The following is a 21,493-nucleotide window of genomic DNA, read 5'->3' as shown; positions in this document are numbered from 1 at the left end:
CAAAGACGCATTCTAAGGTTTTCAGAATTCCCTTTTGATTCGTTTTTATCTCTTTCTCACTCTTTCAACTTTCCCCCTTCCAGACTCCAAACTTTCTGATTTTGTACCTTTACCAAGCAGGCCCAAATCTATGAATAAATCTTCACTTAGGAATTCTGATGAACGTCCAAATTCTTTAGGACGTTAGCGAAGCCCGGGCTGTCAGAAGTCTTTGGTGGAGAAAGATTGATCGTTTCTTTCTCTCCCCCTCACTCTCTGCTCTTTTACTCTCACAGTTTGCGTGGAACTTTTTTTTTTTTAAAGGACTGATTATATATTATTAACTTTTTTAAAAAATTAACTCCTTGAGTTTATGGTCTCTGGGTGCATATAACTGAGCCGGGGTGGGGAGATACATTAGGTTCCCCCCTACTTTTAAAGAAAACTTTGGACTAATAAACTCATTAACAACTGTTTCCACTATCGCCTATTCAATCCCAACTGCCCTCTTAGGTTTTAGAAGAGGACAGCTTCTAGAAATAACTCTTTCCAACATCCTTTCACACTAACCTGATATTCTCCAGCAGTGTTTATAATGTGTTTTATATATATATATATGCAAATCCAAACAGATTTGAGTTTGCTAATCCACTCGTTTTTCTTTCCTTGGGTTTCAGTGTTGGGCTGGTTGTAAATTATAAGTTTTCGGCTTCTACTTGGGTGATTTTTAGTTCATCCCTGGTGTCTGTCTCTTCTTTTCTAATTCCTCCCTCCTGGACTGAGCTAAAATCAGCGATTCAATCAACCAGACAGAGGCGAGGCAATAAGGCAAACTGTAACCACCACCATCAACCCCACAGTTGCCTCCTCAGCCCTTTCGCAATATCTTCCTTAACACTCACTTAGCATTTGTTAGCAAAAGGGGGGAAATCAGTGGCATTCTCCCAAGGATAGGTAAACTGCCATTATTTTTATTCTCATTATTTTTTATTTTTATTGTTGTTATTGTTGTTATTATTGTTATTATTATTATTAGCTATTAAATAAAAATACTTTCTGTTTTCAACCGGGCTGGCCCTGCTATTGGGCGAGCCAGGTCACATGACCAGGATTGGCTGCAATTTATCCCTGCTCGTCAGTTTAATAGAGCAAGGTCCCCATACGCCTGTATTATCAGCAATATAAGATTTTTTAAAATTAAAAAAAACGGGGGAGGGAGGGGGAGGAGACTGCAAATAATACTAATACTAAAGCGATATAAAATATTGGAAGGGCCTTTAAGATCAACCGTTCCTTCCCCTCCCATCCACCCGCGTTCCCCCCCCTCTTTCCCCCTCCCTTTTTTTGCACTGGGCCCCTGGAAAAAGCCATGAATTTTGAATTTGAGAGGGAGATAGGCTTCATAAACAGCCAGCCATCGCTAGCGGAGTGTCTGACGTCCCTTCCCGCTGTCCTGGAGACATTTCAAACTTCATCAATCAAGGAACCACCGACGTTAATTCCTCCTCCTTTAGAACAAGCCCTCCTCGGCTTGGATCCTTCATCCAGCAACCAGCCTACGCCAAGGAGCCAAAAGAGACCAAGACATGGGCAGGCCCAGAGACCCGCGCTCCAGCCTCCTTCCCTGGCAGGAGAATTCCCCTGGATGAAGGAGAAGAAATCCTTCAAGAAAGCCAGCCAGGTCCCTGCTGCTGCTGCTGCTGCTGCTGCTTCTCCTTCCTCCTCCTCCTCCTCTTTGCCCGGATCTGCCGCGGGTTCTCCTGCAGGTCTGTATACGACGAAGGGGGGAAATTGGGGTGTCGGGTGGGGGGGACACTGACAGAGTTGACCGAACAGGACAGAAATCCTACTATCTAAAATGTGCTCTTTACTGGGAAACAGAGGCAATGCTCTTCTCGCCTCCCTTAATCCTAAACCAACTCCAAGCAGAATGATTGAAATGGCAGGGAGAATCATTCTCTCTCTCTCTCTCTCTCTCTCTCTCTCTCTCTCTCTCTCTCTGTCTTTCTCTTTCTCTCTCTTTCTCTCTTATCCTCTTCTAGCAAATCTCTAGAAGAAGTTAAAATAAAAACCCACACAGCCTCTCCGAACTGGTATTCATTTCTGGCCCTCTGGGCGCCTTGTTTATGCTCTGGCTAGTCATTCCAGTGGGAAACGGTGGACAATACAGAATATAATTCGCTTTTTGGGGGGTGGGGGAGGAGGGGTATATTTATAATATATTATAAAGGTGTTTTTATGTCAAGATTAGAAGAAATATGGTTGGAAAGAAGACCTCAGAGGAAAGGAGCGGGGAATCTAGTCCTTTTTAAACCACCCCTGTTCCATAGATTGGTAATTTGCAGGGCACCCTGTCCATTTACCCTGCAGATGCGAGAGTCTTCCATTTCAACATTTCTGTCCCACCAACTCAGTTAAGTCCCGTAGGATCTCAAGAGGTGCAATTACGTAAATTGTAAATTCTGGACTGCATGGTCTAATAGTTGGGGTGGATGGCACTCCTTCACTTCAAAATGTGATAAGCCTCCTTCTGCTGAGTGGGGGGCCTGGACCTCTACTTTAGAAGCCTTGCCCTGACAGCATCGCGGTGGGGTCAACCTAGCTAGCCACCAAGCTTAGGAGGAAAGGAGCTCATTCCTTTCCTTCAGGGTCCTCACCCTCCCGCGTCCCACCTGCATACATCCTGGATTTGTGGTTGGGATGGACGTCCTTGGGACTCCATTGGGAGAGAAGCAACGAGGTTGTTGGGAGGGGGACACGGTATTAGCTCCTTGGATCCCCTGTTTCCCGGGCTGTGTGGATAAAGAAAGATCCCATCGGTTCTTTCTCTCTCTCGTTCCCTTTTGTGTTCCCCTTTCCTATTTTCCCCGCTAAGAAGGCTTTGCCATCCCATTATGAAAGGTCCCCTTCCTAGGCAAGAAGGTAGATTGGGAAGACGGAAGGCAGGAAACTGACGTCGTCTCTTCCAATCGATGGAGGAGAGGCTTGAAGATGTCTTAGGGAGACTTGGTCTTCCACAAGCGTGTCTTGAATACTGATTTCTCCATCCCAGAGTGAGCGTGCGAGGAATTCTTCCCACTGAGCCTCCCTCAAAAAATGCACCATCCCTCCCCCCTCCCCCTGCCCTGCCCCCGCACTCTGTTATTTGCAGGACCTTAAGGAAGTTTCCCAGCGCTAAGGGGTGTGTGTGTGTGTAAGACTTTTGACTGAGATGCACACAACTTTGTAAAATTCCCCTATAATTTCCAAGTGGTTCCCACGCACGCCCTTGTCTCAATTAAAAAAAAAAGCGCACGTGGGCAGACCCCACTTAGGAAGAACGTTTCTTCACCCAGCTGTTATTTTTAATGGCTTTATTTCGTCTCGTTTTCATTTTTAAAACTGTCTTCTTCTTCTTCTTTCTGCGTCCAAGACGTCCAGGGTTTGTTAGACAACAGCGGCAGCGGCTCTCGACGGCTGAGGACGGCTTACACCAACACGCAGCTACTGGAGCTGGAGAAGGAGTTCCATTTCAACAAATACCTCTGCAGACCCCGCCGGGTGGAGATCGCGGCTTTGCTGGACCTGACGGAAAGACAAGTGAAGGTCTGGTTCCAAAACCGGCGGATGAAGCATAAGCGACAAACGCAGCATAAGGAAATCCCCGAGGGGGACGCCAGCTTGGATCAAGGCAGCGAAGAGGTGGAGGAGGAGGAAGAGGAGGAGGGCAGCTCTCCATTTGGAGACGTCCTGGAGATCCCTTGTCCTTACCCTGCCCGCAGCAGCAGAGAGCCGCCGAGGCCCCCCGCTGGCTACCTGACACCCGCCGAGGAGAGCGCCCCCAACGCAGAGCCAAATGGGACAGCTGGCGCCCGCTCTTCCTCCTCTTCCTCTTCCTCCCTGGACAATGCCTTCCTGGAAAGCCAGAAGTCTCCTTTGTTGCCACCAGACCTGAATATTTTCTCTGTGGATTCCTGCCCACAGACCTCAGAAGGGCTTTCTCCCAGCTTCCAGGGGTTCTTAGACAGCCCTGTCAGCTTCTCCGTCGAAGATCTGGACTTTTTTACAAGCACACTTTGTACGCTCGATCTGCCACATTTGAATTTCCAGTAAACACCCTCCGACATTCCTTATCTGCCTTGGGTTATATGCCCCTATAAATATACACAGGCATGCACACACCAACAGCTCCCCATGCCATGGAAACCGAAAGTACGCTCCCCCCCCACGCCTGGTCACAGGCCCCCCCCCCCACTGAAAAAGCATTTATTTCGAAAGAGGTTTGTGAGTCTCTAGTGGACCCGAACCTAAGAAATATTTCTGCCACTTTCTTTTAAAGGAATCTATGTTCTGACTGAATTCAGGTATTTCTATCTCGTATATATATTTTTATTCGGACAAGAATAAAGGGGTGCCACGCTTAAGGAGATATTTATCAAAGGAGAAAAATGAAGTCTGGCCTTTTAAATATCTTTAGAAGCTCCCTTCACCCTTTCCCAGAAGGCTTGCATTAGAAATCCTCGACTCAAGAAGAAAATGTCTGTCCATTTTTCTAAAAAAAAGTGAACTTCTCAGGAAACAAAGCAAGACGTTTAGATTTATTAATTTAAAGAACAAAATAGGAAGAAGGAAAAAAATAAAAAAGAACAAGAGCGATGGAGGTTTTGTCCCTTCTTTTTATGTTTTAGAGGTAGATTATTTATTCAAATGCTTTAATAGTAAAATGCAAATTATTTATTGTACATTATTTTCATAGATTAAATAAATGGCTTTATAGTATTAAACGCTGCATTCCTGTTTTACATTCACCTTTTTTTAAAAAAAGCAGGAGACTGTATTTCGTTTTCCCCCCTTTAAAAGTCTTTGAAGTTTTATTTCTATTCGCCTTCGTTTACCTAACAAGAGGAATTAGCGGCGATAGCCGCTGAGGAGTATAAATATTTTCAAAGGCTTAAAAAGCTGTACTAAACTTTAAAAAAATCACGTTCTTTTCTCTTTTTATTAACATTTTAAAATATGTAGCATGCGCAGCAGAGATCCTTTAGAATATTTATAATGCTAAAAAAAAAACAACCAACAAAACACCTCACTTTGGAAATATTTCAGTTGATGCGTGTTAATATATGATTTGTTCTTGGGAGGGGCGGGGGGCGGGAACCACCCTGAGCAGGAGCTATTTTTATTTAAAAAGCATCTAGTTAACTAACACAGCATAAACCAGAAAAGGAATGGAAAGTAAGGGGCACAATTTGCAAACAAAAAGATTATTATTGTTGTTGCAATTATTATTATTACAAAATATCAGTAATGCCCAAAGTTTCTAGGTCTCCCCTTTTTTGCTAAATTAGGTCACCCCTCCGTTGTAAAAAAAATAAGAAAGAACAGAAAAAAGCCCCTTATCCGCACTGTCTTAGAATGAGGGGAAGGAGAGAAAGACAGAGAAGAAATAATTCAATAGGTGGGCGCAGAGATTTTAGAATCTCTTTGCCATGGTTTTTACACGTCACCTCGAGAGGAGAAACAGGCGTCTGTTCTCCAATTTTTTTAGCAATGTGGAAGAAAGGGATGTTCCAAATTTAGGGACACGCAGAGAGGAACGGAGAAAAAAATTAAGACGTGAAAACAGGGAATTTCCTATGCAGAGAAGGCTATTCAATCGACTAATTCAAGCTCCCCACGTACACAGACGAAATAAAAGACGCGAGAGCAAACAGTTTTTTGAACGAGATTAAATCTGTTTCCTTCTGTCTGCTTTTTAGATTCGGAATTAACGATTGGTTGTGCCTATGGCTCCTGAGGACCTTTATTTCTTAGCTCTAATTTTATTTTATTTTTTAAACCAAACCCCGTCTTAAAAGTGGGTGCCTTGGGGCGGGGTTGGCGGCGGAGGCGAGCTTCGCTGGGTTGCGAATGGCAAGCGGTCAGAGAAGAGGGATCGCCGGCCGTGAGTGTGACATGCACAATGTTAACACACACATACACAAATAAATCATATTACGTCTCTGCTAAGTCACCGGTATTTCCCCTAACATGGCAGGATTTTGGGAGGCATTCAAGTCGCATTTGTGGGCCAAAGTAACACACTGAGATCCGGGAGAGGAAGGGCGGGGGGGGGGGGGAGAGCGCTGTTGGACTCTAGGAGATCGGAGTGAGGGGGGAGGGGAGTAGGAGCTCAAAATGGCGCAGGAATCGAAGACTACACAAGTCGAGGCGGGGGGAGGGTGCGGTGAGGACGACCAGGCAGCCATTATAGATGGAAGAAACTGTTCTATTATTCCGGGGGTAGGTTGTGACGCGGGGGAGGGGGGTTGGAAGGGTGGGCGGATGGAATGTTGGTTGTGATTCTGAACAAGACAGGGAGCTTTTGAGATTCCGACTGCTCCATTCGTAAGATTTCATTCAGCAAGATTAGACAATTATCATGATGGGCTTCTGCATCCAAGGACTATTTTTTTATTAACGACGTTCTAAGATGGTCTGATACACGTTTCCCCCTTCGCTGCAGATAAACCCTGTTTCATTTCTCCCCACCCCAATTCCATCCCCATAAAAATGTATAGCGAAGGATAGGATAAGAAGAAGAAGAAGACCCACGTTTGTGGAAGGAGAAACTGCTGCAAGGAAGGCGTCTTCTTGCACGTCGGTAAGAAAAGAAATAAAACGTAGGCAGTGTTGTTTATTTCAAGCGCGCTCCCACTCCTCCCACCCCCACCCGCAGACACGTAAGATCAAGGAATTTTACTTTGGAAACCACACTACGGAATCAAAACCACATAAACAAACACACATTCCTGCTCATTCGCCACTCCCTCCACCCAAACCAGTTGAAATCTATTCTGTAAGTATCTAGGTAATCAAGCAGGCATCTGCTTTACAATTTGCGCTGCATTTCTATGTACACATCTACACGAGAGTAAATCCCACTTCAGTGGGATTTTCTTTTGAGGCAAAATTCCACTCTATGCAGTGTAATACCATGTTATTCAAGAGAAATTTCTTGGCAAAGCAGGGCAAAAAGCATCACACAAATATTCAAATATTCTCATAAATGAGAATGCATTTATTTGTTTTAAGGTTTCTCCCGCTGTGGTTAAGAAACTGCCTCAATAAACCCTCTGGCTTAGCAGTTGAGGTTGCAGCAGGGCTGGCCCTACCATTAGGTAGAGTAAAGCAGTCGCCTTAGGTGGCAGAAGCCTAACCTACTGCAGAGGGTTGGTGTGAGGACAAAATGGTGTTGTGCAAACTATGCTCTTTTGAGATCTGCTGGAGGGAAAGTTGGAGGTTAATGTAAGAAAAACAAACCAGTAAAATAATAGGCTGAGAGTGACTACAGGAGTTAACAGTGCCTGAGTATCTATCTCATGATAAAATGTCAATTTCAGTTACCTTCAGTTGTTACTCAGTCAGTAGCACACATGCAGAATTTTCTCTCTGCTTTTGCTTATGCCTAATGACAACAAATGGCCCTTTAAGATACCTCTGAAGTTTTTACCATAAAGCAGCAGCTTCATGAATGTCCTAGAGTGGCCAGTCCCTCAACGCTGCACTGCTGCATCACCAAGATTTTCTCCATAAGGTTTCACAATGCTTGCATCCTCACTTTTCTCCTAGACTTAAGGATGGGCAGACTTCGGGCCTGTCAGATCTACTTTACTTATTTATTTACTAGAACTTCAAGATCTCTCAACCAGAGCCAGATGCAACAGACATATGGTTCGAAGGAAAAATAGGGTGTCAGCACATTCGGAGCCTAGGAATTTAGATAAACATAGGAAGCAGCTCAGACTATTGGTCCAACTAGTTTGATATTGTCTGTGCTGATTGGGAGCAGATCTCCAAGGCAGAGGCAAAACTAGGCTTTATTTCACCCTGGTCAAAAACCCAGTTTGGCATCCCTCCACATGCATTTGTGTAGACACACACATTGGCTGGGAGCCTCAATGACACCCCTCTGGAGGCTTCATGTGGGGGGACCCAGCTATTTCCCCCCCCCCACACACCTCTGCAGCTATGGCTCTGTCCAAGGTTTCAAACAAGAGTCTCCCTCAGTCCTACTTGGAGATAACGGGGATTGAACCTGGAATCTCCTGCATGCAACACATTAGCTATGGCCCCTTGTATGCACACGTATCTATCTAATGCATTTTAACACCACCCTTCAATAAAATGTCCAGGGTGATTTATTTTGGAAGAAAACACTTGGGGGGAAGCCCCATGTAACTTAGGTCACACCCAGCATACATTAAAAGCACATGGCTTCCCTCAAATAATCATGTGCTTTAAACATACTTTAAATGGTGTAGATGTGACTCCACTGGGACTTCTAAAGTAAGAAGGCATAGAATTTTGCTCTGCATCCACCTTACATTTAAGGCACATTTAAAGAACATTCCTTCAAAGAATCATGGGAACCATAGTTTTACCCCCTAGGTAAAGGGAAAGGTACAGGGACCCCTTACCATTAGGTCCAGTCGCGGACGACTCCGGGGTTGTGGCGCTCATCACGCTTTATTGGACGAGGGAGCCAGCGTACAGCTTCCGGGTCATGTAGCCAGCATGACTAAGCCGCTTCTGGCGAACCAGAGCAACACATGGAAATGCCCTTTACCTTCCCGCCAGAGTGGTACCTATTTATCTACTTGCACTTTGACATGCTTTCAAACTGCTAGGTTGGCAGAAGCAGGGACCGAGCAACGGGAGCTCACCCCGTTGCAGGGATTTGAACCGCCAACCTTCTGATCAGCAAGTCCTAGCTCAGTGGTTTAAAGGGCTACAATTCCCAGCACCTCTAACATCCTACGGTTTCAATAATTCTTTGTGGGAGAGTTATGCTTCAAAAGTGCTGATGCAGGCCTCAGCGCTGGCATCGCAAACAGTTCCCCGTGATACATTCTGATCACTTTGGCTCAACCTGATCCCTGGCAATCTTTAAGGACTCTTATCTGTCTATACCAATCTGCAGCGGTTAGGAAGGCAACTATATCAAGGGCTTAATGTGAGATTTACTTCCAGTGCGAGAGAGTTTAGCCTCAGAACTGTTAAAGCAATAAAGAAAAATATGCCTCTGAGCATGTGCAGAACACATTTCAGTTTCCAAGTCAAACACATATAATAATGTGCATGAATAACATAATGTAGATTTATAGCATTTTGTAAGGAAAACAATAACAGCTGACTGTTCCCAGGGGGGTACTTACCATTTAAACAGGAAGTGGGGGGAGGGGAGAGAGAAAACAGTAGCAATGGATGAATATGAACAGATGTTTTTTAAATTCTGTGTTCTTAAATATGGATGATTACGTCTGTGGATGCAGATTAAGGGATTAAGCCAAACCCACATGAAAAATGTGTGTGTTGAAGGGAAATTTGGAGGGTGGAACCGTGTACATTAGGCATGGGGAACCTGTAGCCTTCCAAATGTTGCTGGGCTACAACTCCCATCAACCACAGACAGCATGACCAATGATCAAGGATTATGGGAGTTGTAGTACGAAAACAGATGGGGGAAGCACTACAGTGTCTATCCTCACTTTAGATGATAATGTGTATCTCCTTATTTCAAAATGTGGTATATGGTAAGTCGCCCCTGCCACATCTGGGGGGGTCTTCTTACTCATTTTCCCAAGTGGAGTCCTGGACCTCTGCCTCAACGTGCTTCCCTGAGTGCACCGCTGAGAATGGACACCACAGGTAATTATAATGCTCACATTAGGGTTCAAAGCCTTAAATGACTTAAGCTCCAAATACTGTATCTAAAAGACCACACACTTTCCTACAGACCCTCTTGGGTCTTAAGATCAGGTGGAGCACACAGTGGAGATCAGCATTCCCCACCCCCACCCCAGCAGAATCATCTCATCAACTAATTTGATTGGGAAGGGCCTCAATCATAAAGCAAAATTCATCCATCCACTGGAAATTTGATTGAGATACAAGGCCACTGTCTAACTACAAATTGCCTCTCCCCAACGGCTCAGCAAAGGCAACCAAAAGAAGTAAATCTGAATGCAAGGGGGACATGGTTCAGCAAGTCTAAACCTTGGAGGCTCTTTTCATTGAGTAGGCTGAGTCCTTTGAACACAAGGGACATGTCTCTGAATATATGAAGGGTGTATTTGCCAGCTTGTACTTACAAGAATCCAGAGGCAGCCTTAAGAGTCAGAATCACTATTTTTTGATATTAAGCAGTCTAGAACCTTGAACCCATGGTCAAATTGGCTTAAGTTCTAGCCAGTGGTAAAGCTAGAACATTTGTCACTGTGGCCGGCTTGGGTGAATTTCCCACAGTATACCTGGGGCTAAGGATAGGTGGGCTACGAATTCCAGAGTTCTGCAAAACTGTAAATGGAGGCTAAGGGGTTAAAAAAGGTATACAGCCTTCTCTTTCCATTTGCAAGGCCACAGACACACAGGAATAAATGACTCATTTATGGACAGTGTCTGGCATTTCTCATGCCATACTTGAGCATATTCCAGAAGCCAGTAATATTAAATAAAATTGTGGATAATGAATAGCTTTCCTTGGTGCTTTGGACGTGGCCAACCCCAGGAGGGAATTTCCTGGGGAAGAGATGAGTGGTACTCAAAAGAGAAACACATTTATTGCAGTGCAAGAAATGCAAAAAAAAATTAAAAAGTAGGCAGGATGCCAAGGAAGATCATTTCTATTAAGTCCATGCCAGATTCATTGTTAAGCTAAATAACATGGTTAAGATGCAAGGGTAAACACCCATCTGCTGGCAGCTGCAGGGGGGTGGTTTTGAATGGGAAAATGGCCAGCAGAGAAAGAAATAAGCGCTCCCTTTCCAAAACACTTCTCTGATCAAAATCACAGCGTCCAAATGGTGCTTTTCTTTAAAAGAACAGGACTTTTTACACCATTTGTGTGCAGTTTGCCTAAAACAGGCTTTGCCAACTTGGTGTTCTCCAGCTGCTTTGAAGAACAGGTCCCGCTGGCTCCAGCCAACATGGCCAATGGTCAGGGATGCTGGGAGCCGGCATACATGCAACTACATATGGAGGGTACCATGTTGGGGGAGGCTGGCCTATATTGTAGAGCAGAGTCAGTGGTGATTTCTTGTGAGACAGGGCTCAAGTTCTCCTGGTTGACATGACCTGGAACGTCTTCCTTCAGTCTCAGATGTGCAAGGGAATTTATTGTATTTGATTTAACAATAAAGATTCTGGGGCCGCTCAGCTCTGGCAAAATGGAGTTGAATGAATAATGACCTGAGGCATATGGTTCCTCAGGATGGTGTGAAGTCTCAAGAGGTCGCCATCTTGCTGAAGCTAAGGAGAACTGAGCATGATCAGCGCCCGGATGGGTGATTGCCTGGGAACCCCCTTGGGTTCCATGGTGCAAGAAAGGTGGGATATGCATGCAAGAAAATAATAAATACATAAAAATAAAAACAAAGATGTAAAAGCACCTAGCAATCAAAGTGTTCTGAGTAATCCAAATGTCTTGGAAGCTCAGAACATGAGGACTGTGTCCCATTTTATAATAAAAGAATTCAGTGTTACTAAATCAAAGAGCCTGCATTTCAAACCCTTTATTTGGTCCAGACAGAGTTACAAGATGCTCAGCTCACCCTTCACCTTTGCTTCCCTTTTCAGGAGGAGGCAACACAGAGAGGCATTTCACCCCACTGCTGCTTCTCCATCCTCACTACCTGGATTCTCATTCATACCACCTCCCATCCTATTCATAACATTGAGGGACTGTGATGTTTGCTTCATTGGACTGAGTATATATACATAAAAGTGGAGAGATTTTTAAAGCACCAAACAGCAATTTGGACAAGTTTGCTCTAGATACTGGAAGGATGCTGTTAATAATGAAAACCATGTATTTGTTACAGTGACTAACAAGACAGTCTTAAAGGTACACACTCTCTCTCCCTCTCCTAGATATATACAGTAGCTTCTAGATCTATAAAGTTTCTAGCCTTCATGGAAACAGCGATACATTGCATTTTAACTGTTGGAATGTGTTCTTGCCATTGGAAGAAGACATTATAGCCCTGGCATGTAGCATTCCCAACCTCTTTCCCCAGGTTAACTGAAACATATTTCTCATTTTCATCTGCTCCTAGGAAGGCAGTTAAAAGGCTAAGCTGCTGTTTGGTAGCTATGAAGGACTGTGTGGTGAACAAGCTGAAACTTAATGCAGACAAAACAGAGGTAGTGTTGTACTGCTGGTAGACGGATTGGCTGACACAGGTTTGGAGTTTACAACGTGTTCTGAATGGAGTTGCACACCCCCTGAAATACTAAGTTTTGTAGTTTTGGTTCTCATTGACTCACTAATCTTCTTAGATGTGCAGGAAGAATTGGTGGCAAGAGGTGCCTTTCCCTAGTTTTCTGCACTTAACTGAAAACCATCATTGGCATAGCAAGGCCATAAAACTGATGGCTGCAAATAGAGGACTTGTTCTACCAACATCTCTATAATGAAAGCCTTTTCTGCCTGGCGTTGGTTGCCACTCAAAATGACCAGGTTTGCTTTGATTCTGAGAGTGCCATTCAGCCTGCACTAAGACTGCAATCCCTTCTTTGGGAGTTGCTGGATCTCCTGCTGTTGGTTCATACTATGCCTGAACTCTGAGCATATTGAGGAGGTGATAATTCAGCACTGGGTGGAGAGAGAAAGTGAGAGGGGTTAATTCTCTAGGAGGACCAATGCAAAACAACTGACACCTTATCAATACAAATCTCTAGCTAGGGCCCTTCTGCGGATCATAATGACTCCTCCAAGTCGCTGCAGGTCTAGGCAGCATGCCACTCACAGCCACCAATCAATTCTCCACCCACAGAAAGTGACTTAATAAATGGGGGGCCTCGCCGGTTATTATCCTTGCTCACAGCAAACCCTTCTTATTTGTCCTAATTAGCAAGACCAAAGTGTCAGAGAAGAGAAGGGAACACATTCAATAAAATCTAAATTATTGAATGACTGAAAGATTTCACCATTTGTTTAGCCCATTTTTTACTTCCTTCAAAATGTCAAATGCCAGAGGAAACACGTTTCCAAAGCCCTGGCCTGATGCTCTCAGCAACTGCAGAGCATAAATTAAGCATCTGATGGTTGCCCTCTCCATGAGATGAGAGCTTATTAACTGCAAATATACAAACAAGGCAAGTTAATGTAGTATAAAGACACCAAAGCAATATTTACCTTGTCCTGATGTAGACTATGGATATGCTAGCCATGGTGCCACTTGAATGCCCTAATGATATCACACACACACACACACACACACACACACACACACACACACACCAGAATGGGAAACCTGTTCAACCCTGAGGGACGCATTCCCACCCGGGCAATCTTCTGAGTTTCAAATAGTGCTGCTGGGTGGGGCCAGAGGCAAAAGTGGGTGGACCATTGAGTGTAAATTTCTGCACTCCCACAACCCTTTGAATCCTCCATCCAGGGAAGCAATAGGCGCTATACAGTGGTACCTCGGGTTACATACGCTTCAGGTTACATACGCTTCAGGTTACAGACTCCGCTAACCCAGAAATAGTACCTCGGGTTAAGAACTTTGCTTCAGGATGAGAACAGAAATTGTGCTCCGGCGGCGCGGCGGCAGCAGGAGGCCCCATTAACTAAAGTGGTGCTTCAGGTTAAGAACAGTTTCAGGTTAAGAATGGACCTCCGGAATGAATTAAGTTCTTAACCTGAGGTACCACTGTATAACCAATTCCAGCCAGGGAAGAAACCACTGAAGGAAAGTGCAAAGCAAGGTCAACAAGATGTGTTTCTAGAGAGGGTGTGTGGTCTGTAAGGATTCCTGGGGGCCAGGTAGAGAGGCTTGGAGGGCCACATTAAGCTCCAAGGTGAAGTCTTAGGTTCCCCACCCCGAAACATACAGTGATACAGCCACATAGGAAAAAGAAACCTGGGGGCGGGGGCGGGGAGCAGTTACACACACAACAGGAAAGTCAGTGAATAGATGACATGTACATTTGTGGTCCAGGAAGAGACTCCTAGAACATATGAATTGATGAAGCCAGGTATGAGTAGACTCAAAGGATGTAAGAACATAAGACGAGCCTGCTGGAAGAGGCCCATCTAGCCCAAAACCCTGTTCTCACAGTGGCAGATACCTTTGGGAAACTGGTATTCAGAAGTACCACTGCCTCTGATCATGGAGGCAGAACATAGCCATGTGGATAGTAACCACGGATAGCCATATCCTCTGTCAATTTGTCCATCCTTTTTTAAAAGCTATCGAACTTGGCGGCCACCTCTGCCTCTGGTGAGAGTAAGTTCCACAGTTTAACTATGAGCTGTGTGAAGAAGTACTTTCTTTTTATCTGTCTTGAATCTTTCAGCATTCAGATTCACTGAATGTCCATTAAATTCTAGTGCTAGGAGAGTGTGAGAAAAAACCCTCTGTTCTATCCACTTTCTCCGTGCCATGCATAATTTTACAAACTTCCATCACGTCTCCTCTAAATTGTCTTTCCTCTAAACGGAAAAGTTTCAAATGCTGCAACCTTTCCTCACAAGAGCAGATGCATGAGGCGTAACCCCCTGCAATATTGCTTTCCAAAATTCCCATTGGTTAGTTACACCAGGGATGTCTGGATTCTTGTTAAGTCATATGCTTTAATAACTGTTCAGAGGCCAGTTCATTCATGCATGCCACAAAGCAGGAATGTTTCAATGGATCAACTATATATTTAAGGACCTATGGCATGGCATGGATAGTGTTGTTGCAGCAAGAGGAGGGCATGGCTTTCCCAGATGGGTAGCTATATTAGTCTGTTAGGGCAAAATCAACCAAGAGTCTTATTGCAAGGTGCTAGTGTGTGGGGTGTGTAGATCGGGGGAGGGAGTAGCACTGCAGCCTAAGGGCCATATATAACTCAGACTACACCTATTGGAATCAATTGACATGACTGACTTAATTGATTTTGATGGGTTTATTCTTAGTATGGCTTAGCTGGCGACAGCCCTAACACATTCATCTCGGAGGAAGGGCAGGATATAATTTTTATAATAAACAAATTTATTATGGCAGAACCCTTCATGGACCACAGACAGATGTCCGGTAAAGGATGTCCTGTTGCAAGGGTCAACCAGCAAACACAGTAGAGTGCCAAACCACAAGTAGGTTCTGGAAAGGGTAGGGGGCACTGCCCAAAAGTCATCAGTATGCCATCCTTGAAATACTGTGTCAGTGAAGACTACCCATGAATTGAGGTTTGCCAAGGGAAATCTTCATGGTGTGCAAATTCATGCCATGCACCACCCCATCTTTAGTGATAGCAATCTTTGATGCTCAAAGGGGTGGGAGGGGTGGGAGGAGGAGGAGGAGGAGCTGCTGCTCAAGATTATATGTGGGAAAATTCCTCCCAGCTCTCAGGGCCCCACTACTGAAGCTCTAGTTGAGGTATTACAAGATAATCTTCCTAAATGTATTGAACCCAGTGAGATTCTTTGCTCCCCCAACTTTTCTAGGAAGACTGTTCCAGAGTTCTACACCACTAATATATATTTTAAAATCCCCTCTGATTGCTTTTCTTTGCAATAAAATTGGGGAGGGAGGAAAGGAGCCTCATCAAGTCAAAGTGAGTATTAAGAGGGAGGCTTTTATCGGTTGTGCTTTAGGGGATAAGAATAATTAGTGACACTATCGCCTCTCTAAATACACAAGTGAAAATGAAGCAGTAAATATAATTAAAGGCTAATGTCTAATTAAATATTTTTAGGAAGCAAGAAAAAAAAAGAACAACACCCTGATACTTGATGGAATACACCATCTCTTTTAATTGCAGTACCCTGATGGGATCCCATTATTATTTTGTTGTTCGGAACCTTCAAGATTTTCTCGTGTACACTAGCCAAAAAGAAAATTGCTAATTTGGAAGACTGAAGGAAATATAAAACAAGGGAGACACCAACTGTGTCACAGCTACCCTGTGTCTTTTTGCTAAAGAGCTGTACTGAAATGTGCAGTGGTGCTCTGGGGTGGCAAAGCAGACACGAAAAGGGACATGAGAATTATATGTCTAAATAAATATCAAACCTAGTTTCTGAACCCATTTCTTTGGCTTTACAGCCCTTTCTGAGCACTGAGCATGCTGTGGAAGGGTGGGGCATGACCAAGAGGCAGTGGGGGTTATGTGCCTTTTCATGCTCCCCAGGGATGCATCACCTTCCCCTTGATTCAGACTTTGATGTTTGTAGAGAGTGAGCAAGGGCACAGAAACACCCTGCTCTGTCCATTTGGCCCTGTGGCAATGGAGACTGTATCACTGCATGAACTGGGAGACCCTGAGCCAGTCACTGCCTCTCAGCCCAACCTCCCTCACAGGGTTGTTGTGGGGATTAAAGAGGTGAAGAATCACATATGCCACCTTGAGCTCCTTGGAGGTAAATGGTAGAATAGAAGTGCAACAAACAAACAAAATCCAATACCCACCTTCCATGATGCAGACCATCAAACAGATGGGCACTTTGCTTAATAACAGCATTCCAAACAATAGTGATAACAAATATTATTATCAATCATTCTGTACTGTGATAATAACTAACATAAAGCAACTAAAACATGCTAAGCACTCTACATATATTAAAATTCTTCTTCTTTGGTGATCACTCGTAGCCGAGTAAGACTGTCTTCCATAAACACAGTTTTAACAATGACAGTGGAGGTCAATTCTGGATCCACGCGTCCTTCCATAATGGGAGCATTGGTTTCCGGGTGGGAGTTGATCATGGTGTGGATTTGCCAAGCATGTCTTCCTCTTAGCACGTTTCTCCCTTGCATCCTGAGTTCGAGTGTCTTCAAAGCCCATGACACCTTTGGTAAAGGCTGTTCTACAGGCTTGCAGTTTAATAGCCATGATACAAAAGGAAAAAGGAATGAGCAGGAAAGAAGGAAGGAAGCATTGGAATTGCTTCTCCTTCCTTGACAGATGGATGAGGTTAGAGTGTGCCTCTCTTTAGGGCTGCAGTCCTGGGAAGCCAGAATTGGCAGCAGAGTGTTCTTTCAGGCAAGTTCCCTGCAACTGCTATTTCTCTGATTGATGGATGGGACCAGGCTGATCTTCCCTTTTGCCATGATGATCTTTCTGGCAGGCAGGGGGTGCAGCCTCCCAGTAGTGGCCCTTGGTGTCCTGGCTGGCAGCAGAGGCCAGAGCATGGTTCCCATTGATTCTGAAGTCCTAGACTAACACGCATATCACATTGTCTTTAAGTAAGTGCTAAGTGTGCTGAATTAAGATTGCCGAAGAAATATCAACAACCTCAGATATGCAGATGACACAACCTTGATGGCAGAAAGTGAGGAGGAATTAATGAGAGTGAAAGAAGGAGAGCGGAAAATATGGTCTGAAGCTCAACATCAAAAAAACTAAGATGATGGCCACTGGGCCCATCACCTCCTGGCAAATAGAAGGGACAGAAATGGAGGCAGTGAGAGATTTTACTTTCTTGGGCTCCATGATCACTGCAGATGGTGACAGCAGCCACGGAATTAAAATATGCCTGCTTCTTGGGAGAAAAGCAATGACAAACCCAGACAGCATCTTAAAAAGCAGAGACAGCACCTTACTGACAAAGGTCTGTATAGTTAAAGCTATGGTTTTCCCAGTAGTGATGTATGGAAGTGAGAGCTGGACCATAAAGAAGGCTGATCGCCGAAGAATTGATGCCTTTGAATTATGGTGCTGGAGGAGACTCTTGAGAGTCCCATGGACTGCAAGAAGATCAAACCTATCCATTCTTAAGAAAATCAGCCCTGAGTGCTCACTGGAAGGACAGATCCTGAAGCTGAGGCTCCAGTACTTTGGCCACCTCATGAGAAGAGAAGACTCCCTGGAAAAGAACCTGATATTGGGAAAGATTGAGGGCACAAGGTGAAGGGGATAACAGAGGACTAGATGGTTGGACAGTGTTCTCGAAGCTACGAACATGAGTTTGACCAAGCTGTGGGAAGCAGTGAAGACAGGAGGGCCTGGCGTGCTCTGGTTCATGGGGTCATGAAGAGTCGGACACGACTAAACAACTAAACAGCAACAACAAGGGTGCTGAGGGAGGCAAATGCAACCTGAAATCCAGGACATATCAAGGGACTAAAAAATTGCCACAAATGAACTGCAAGGATACTTAAAGGAGAGCAGTGGTGAATAAAATTTCCCACTCCTTCTTAGATGGAAAGGCCATGCTTAATAGTGTATTTCTTTCATCCTTAATTACAGTTACAAAACATAACCAGGAGTCTTTAAACATGTGCCTAACTCTCAGCCTAACCAAATACAATTTACTCTCCCTGACTGAAATATGGTAATGACCTCAAGTTTATTAACTACTGACTAAACTGCAGCCCTACAGACTATCCAGCATGTTGGAGAAAGAACTTGATAGCTTGGTTGTCCACAAGCACACAGAGGTTTTGAAAACTAGGGGTAACATTAATTGAGTCAGAAAATGACCACTAGCCCTATGAGGCAGTATAGACCTAATCGTGAGCATTTCATACTGCCTGGACAGGGCTATGTCAGTTACCATTTTATCTGGCACAAAAAAACCCCCTAAGTATCTGTACTGGTCCATAAGGGGAATGAAACCCTCAACACCCAAAGTTCTGTGATACCTTTTGGGGGGACCATCCAAAAAGTCACAGAAATCTGGCAAGCTTTCTCCAAGGTTCTCCATAACTCCATAACTCTTCAGACAATATTTTATCTCCTCTTTGCCTGCCCAGGGACCTGTGCATTTCATTTAAGACATGGGACAGATCCAGCCTATAAGCCAGACTTTATTCTCACCTGCCAGAGGGAAAGTAGCTATTGCTTCTTTATCCCAGAATCCTAGGTGAGTAACCTGGTATTAGTAGCACCTGGAGTAGGGGTGGGGTTTTTACACAGCTTACAATCTCCATCATAGAACTGAGTCTACACACTCACCCAATTTCTCATTCTTTCTTTTTGTTTTCCCCATACCACCACCTGATATTTTGTATAACATACTGCCTGACGAAGAGTTCTGGAGAATTCAAAAGCTTGCCACATTTTTTGTGACTATTTGGTTGTCTCTAATAAAGGTGTTAGTGAATGGTTAATTTTGTGTGGCTCTTCCATGTGCTTTTCTCTGCAGTGAGTTCAGTGGAGAAAGCAACTCGGAAAACACTGCTTCCATCTTGAGGAGGCAAGGAGCACCATGGCCCCAGGCAGCCAAAAGTTAACAGTCGTAGACAAGTGCAAAGGGAAATGCCAGAGGCAGCCTCCCCCTCAGTGGAATGTCAGGATTCACACCAGGATCACAGGAAGCACTTAGGCACACCAAAAGTGGCCTTAGACCAGGGGTCAGCAAACTTTTTCAGCAGGGGGCCGGTCCACTGTCCCTCAGACCTTGTGGGGGGCCGGACTATATTTTTTTTTGAGGGGGAATGAATGAATTCCTATGCCCCACAAATAACCCAAAGATGCATTTTAAATAAAAGGACACATTCTATTCATGTAAAAACATGCTGAATCCCGGACAGTCCGCGGGCCAGGCCAGATTTAGAAAGTGATTGGGCTGGATCCAGCCCCCAGGCCTAAGTTTGCCTACCCATGCCTTAGACCAAAACAGATAATTAAGCATTGTCTACAATTTCTGCAGTGACTGGCACCAGCTCTCTATCATTTCTCAGACTGGAGGACAAGACTGCCAATGACTACTAGCCATGATGGCTGTGTTTTACTTCTACTGTCGGAGGCAATAGGCCTCTGAATGCCAGTTGCTGGAAATGCAAGTAGGCAGTGTGTTCTTGAGCTCATGTCCTGCTTGCAGGCTTCCCATAGGCTTTGTGGAAATGTTCAGGGATGCAGAAGAGGATATACTGTTTGATTATAGCCTTTCCAACTTGTGTAAACAAGTTCACAATTTAGCAGAGTAACACCCCCCTTTTTAAACTCACAGCGGATGCATATGCCCAGGCTCACTAAAGCCTCTATAATAACTGTTCTGGTATTTTCCCCTTATTCCTTCATAAAAGATAAGACACAACACAGTTTTCTATAAAAGTATAAAAAGAGTTTACTCACACACATTCTGTTCACAATCAGATCCCAGAAGGCAGACTTAGCTTAGAAAATAACATACACCTGGAAACTATCTCATAAGAAGAGCATCTTTGGCTAAGCAGATGTTGCTTCTTTTTTATATAAGATATTTATTAAGATTTTTTCATACATTACAATAAAAATGGAAAAAGAAAAAGGAAAATGCAAAATAAAAACAGTTAAAAACACATTAATTTTCCGTTTCTTGTTTTCCTTAAGCTTATTTCCCCGGACCTCCTCATACCTCCCTTTTTTGTATTCCACTTAAATTTATTTAGTTCAGCAAATCCTTACCATTAAGCTTTTACCCATTTATAGACCTTTGTTTCATATTCTTTTAGCATTACAGCTAGAAACCGCTTAATTTCTATCCAACATCATTCTAACATTCATTAATTTTACAATATTTCTGTAAGTAATCTTTAAATTTCTTCCAATCTTCTTCCACCAACTCTTCTTCCTGGTCCCGAATTCTGCCACTCATTTCTGCCAATTCCATATAGTCTATCACCTTCATCTGCCATTCTTCCAAAGTGGGTAGATCTTGTGTCTGCAGATGTTGCTTCTTTGACAAAAGTAGCCACAGAGAGAAAGATGGCAGCCAGTCCTATGCTTTTGTTACCTGCACAGGTGAGGCCACGCCCACCTCTAGTCACATGAAGAGGAAGTCTGTCCTAGCCCAGAAGGAAACCGGAAGTTTACCTGCTGGCTGGACAAACATTCCTCTCCATGTGTAAACATGTTCACTCTAGGAATGTTGTGCTTGACTGCTCTTGTGTTCCACATCCCACAGGCTCGTTAGCCATTGTGAGAACAGGATGTTGGACTAGCACTAGATGGATCTTTGGCAGGGGATTCCCCCCCCTCCCAGCCAGAACTCACTGGAACTCATTTCTGCTACCATTCAGGTGGACGTCATTGCCATTATAAGGGAATGAAGGAGGCGTTCATTGTGAATTCTGACACCTCTTTTTCTAGAAAAATAGCACTGGTCATTGGCCTGATCCAGCAGGCTCTTCTTACATTCTTATGGAGCTTTCCACACTCTCACCTAGAGATGCTGAACCTGGCACCTTGTGTATGCAAAGCAAGCACCCTGTAGCTCCACAGCTGAGCTACTGCCACACCCAAAGAAGAAAATGCTTCTGAAGATGTGCAAAATACTAACTCTGCCACGAAATTACAGGCTGGCTACCATTTGGGATGCAAGGTTGCCAGATCTGAAAACAAAACAAAACCGAAAAACAAAACTAATTACACCTTTAGGCAAACAAATGTAATATGGTGTGAGCTTCCAAAGGCAAAAACTACTACTTCATCATCACCTGCAGGGTGTGGCTCTCAAGCAAACTTCAGCTCCAGCAACACATCTCGTTTTAGAAGCAGCGCAGCTGTAGTGAAACAGGAATGCATTGTTCACACTGTCTCTGCCATGGGCTGTCTTTGGGATGAGAAAATACATGTCTTT

The 21,493-nt window shown here is 44.2% G+C and overlaps 1 protein-coding gene and 1 long non-coding RNA gene across 2 annotated transcripts; one reads left to right on the top strand and one right to left on the bottom strand.

Moving 5' to 3' along the window:
* Positions 1–1,108: 1,108 nt before the first annotated feature.
* HOXB2 (homeobox B2) lies at positions 1,109–4,742 on the top strand. Its single transcript, XM_083470169.1, has 2 exons — positions 1,109–1,745; positions 3,392–4,742. Exons 1-2 carry the CDS (start codon positions 1,349–1,351, stop codon positions 4,069–4,071), a joined length of 1,077 nt encoding a protein of 358 aa, XP_083326295.1. The 5' UTR covers positions 1,109–1,348; the 3' UTR covers positions 4,072–4,742.
* Positions 3,318–20,121, bottom strand: LOC310690866. Its single transcript, XR_014518230.1, has 2 exons — positions 20,012–20,121; positions 3,318–3,543 (listed from the first exon to the last, which is right to left on the bottom strand). It is a non-coding gene; the product is annotated as an uncharacterized lncRNA (long non-coding RNA).
* Between the last annotated feature and the right edge of the window lie 1,372 nt (positions 20,122–21,493).

This window comes from Podarcis liolepis, assembly GCF_965112155.1.
Source record: "Podarcis liolepis genome assembly, chromosome: 13".
In the NCBI taxonomy this organism is placed as follows: domain Eukaryota; kingdom Metazoa; phylum Chordata; class Lepidosauria; order Squamata; family Lacertidae; genus Podarcis; species Podarcis liolepis.
The sequence above is the reverse complement of the archived record's forward strand: the minus strand, read 5'-3'. Positions and strand labels throughout refer to the sequence as shown.

Coding starts and splice junctions, on each gene's coding strand:
- HOXB2 (XM_083470169.1), top strand. CDS start 1,349: ATGAATTTTGAATTTGAGAGGGAGATAGGCTTCATAAACAGCCAGCCA. Junction 1,746..3,391: donor TGCCGCGGGTTCTCCTGCAG/GTCTGTATACGA, acceptor TCTGCGTCCAAG/ACGTCCAGGGTTTGTTAGAC.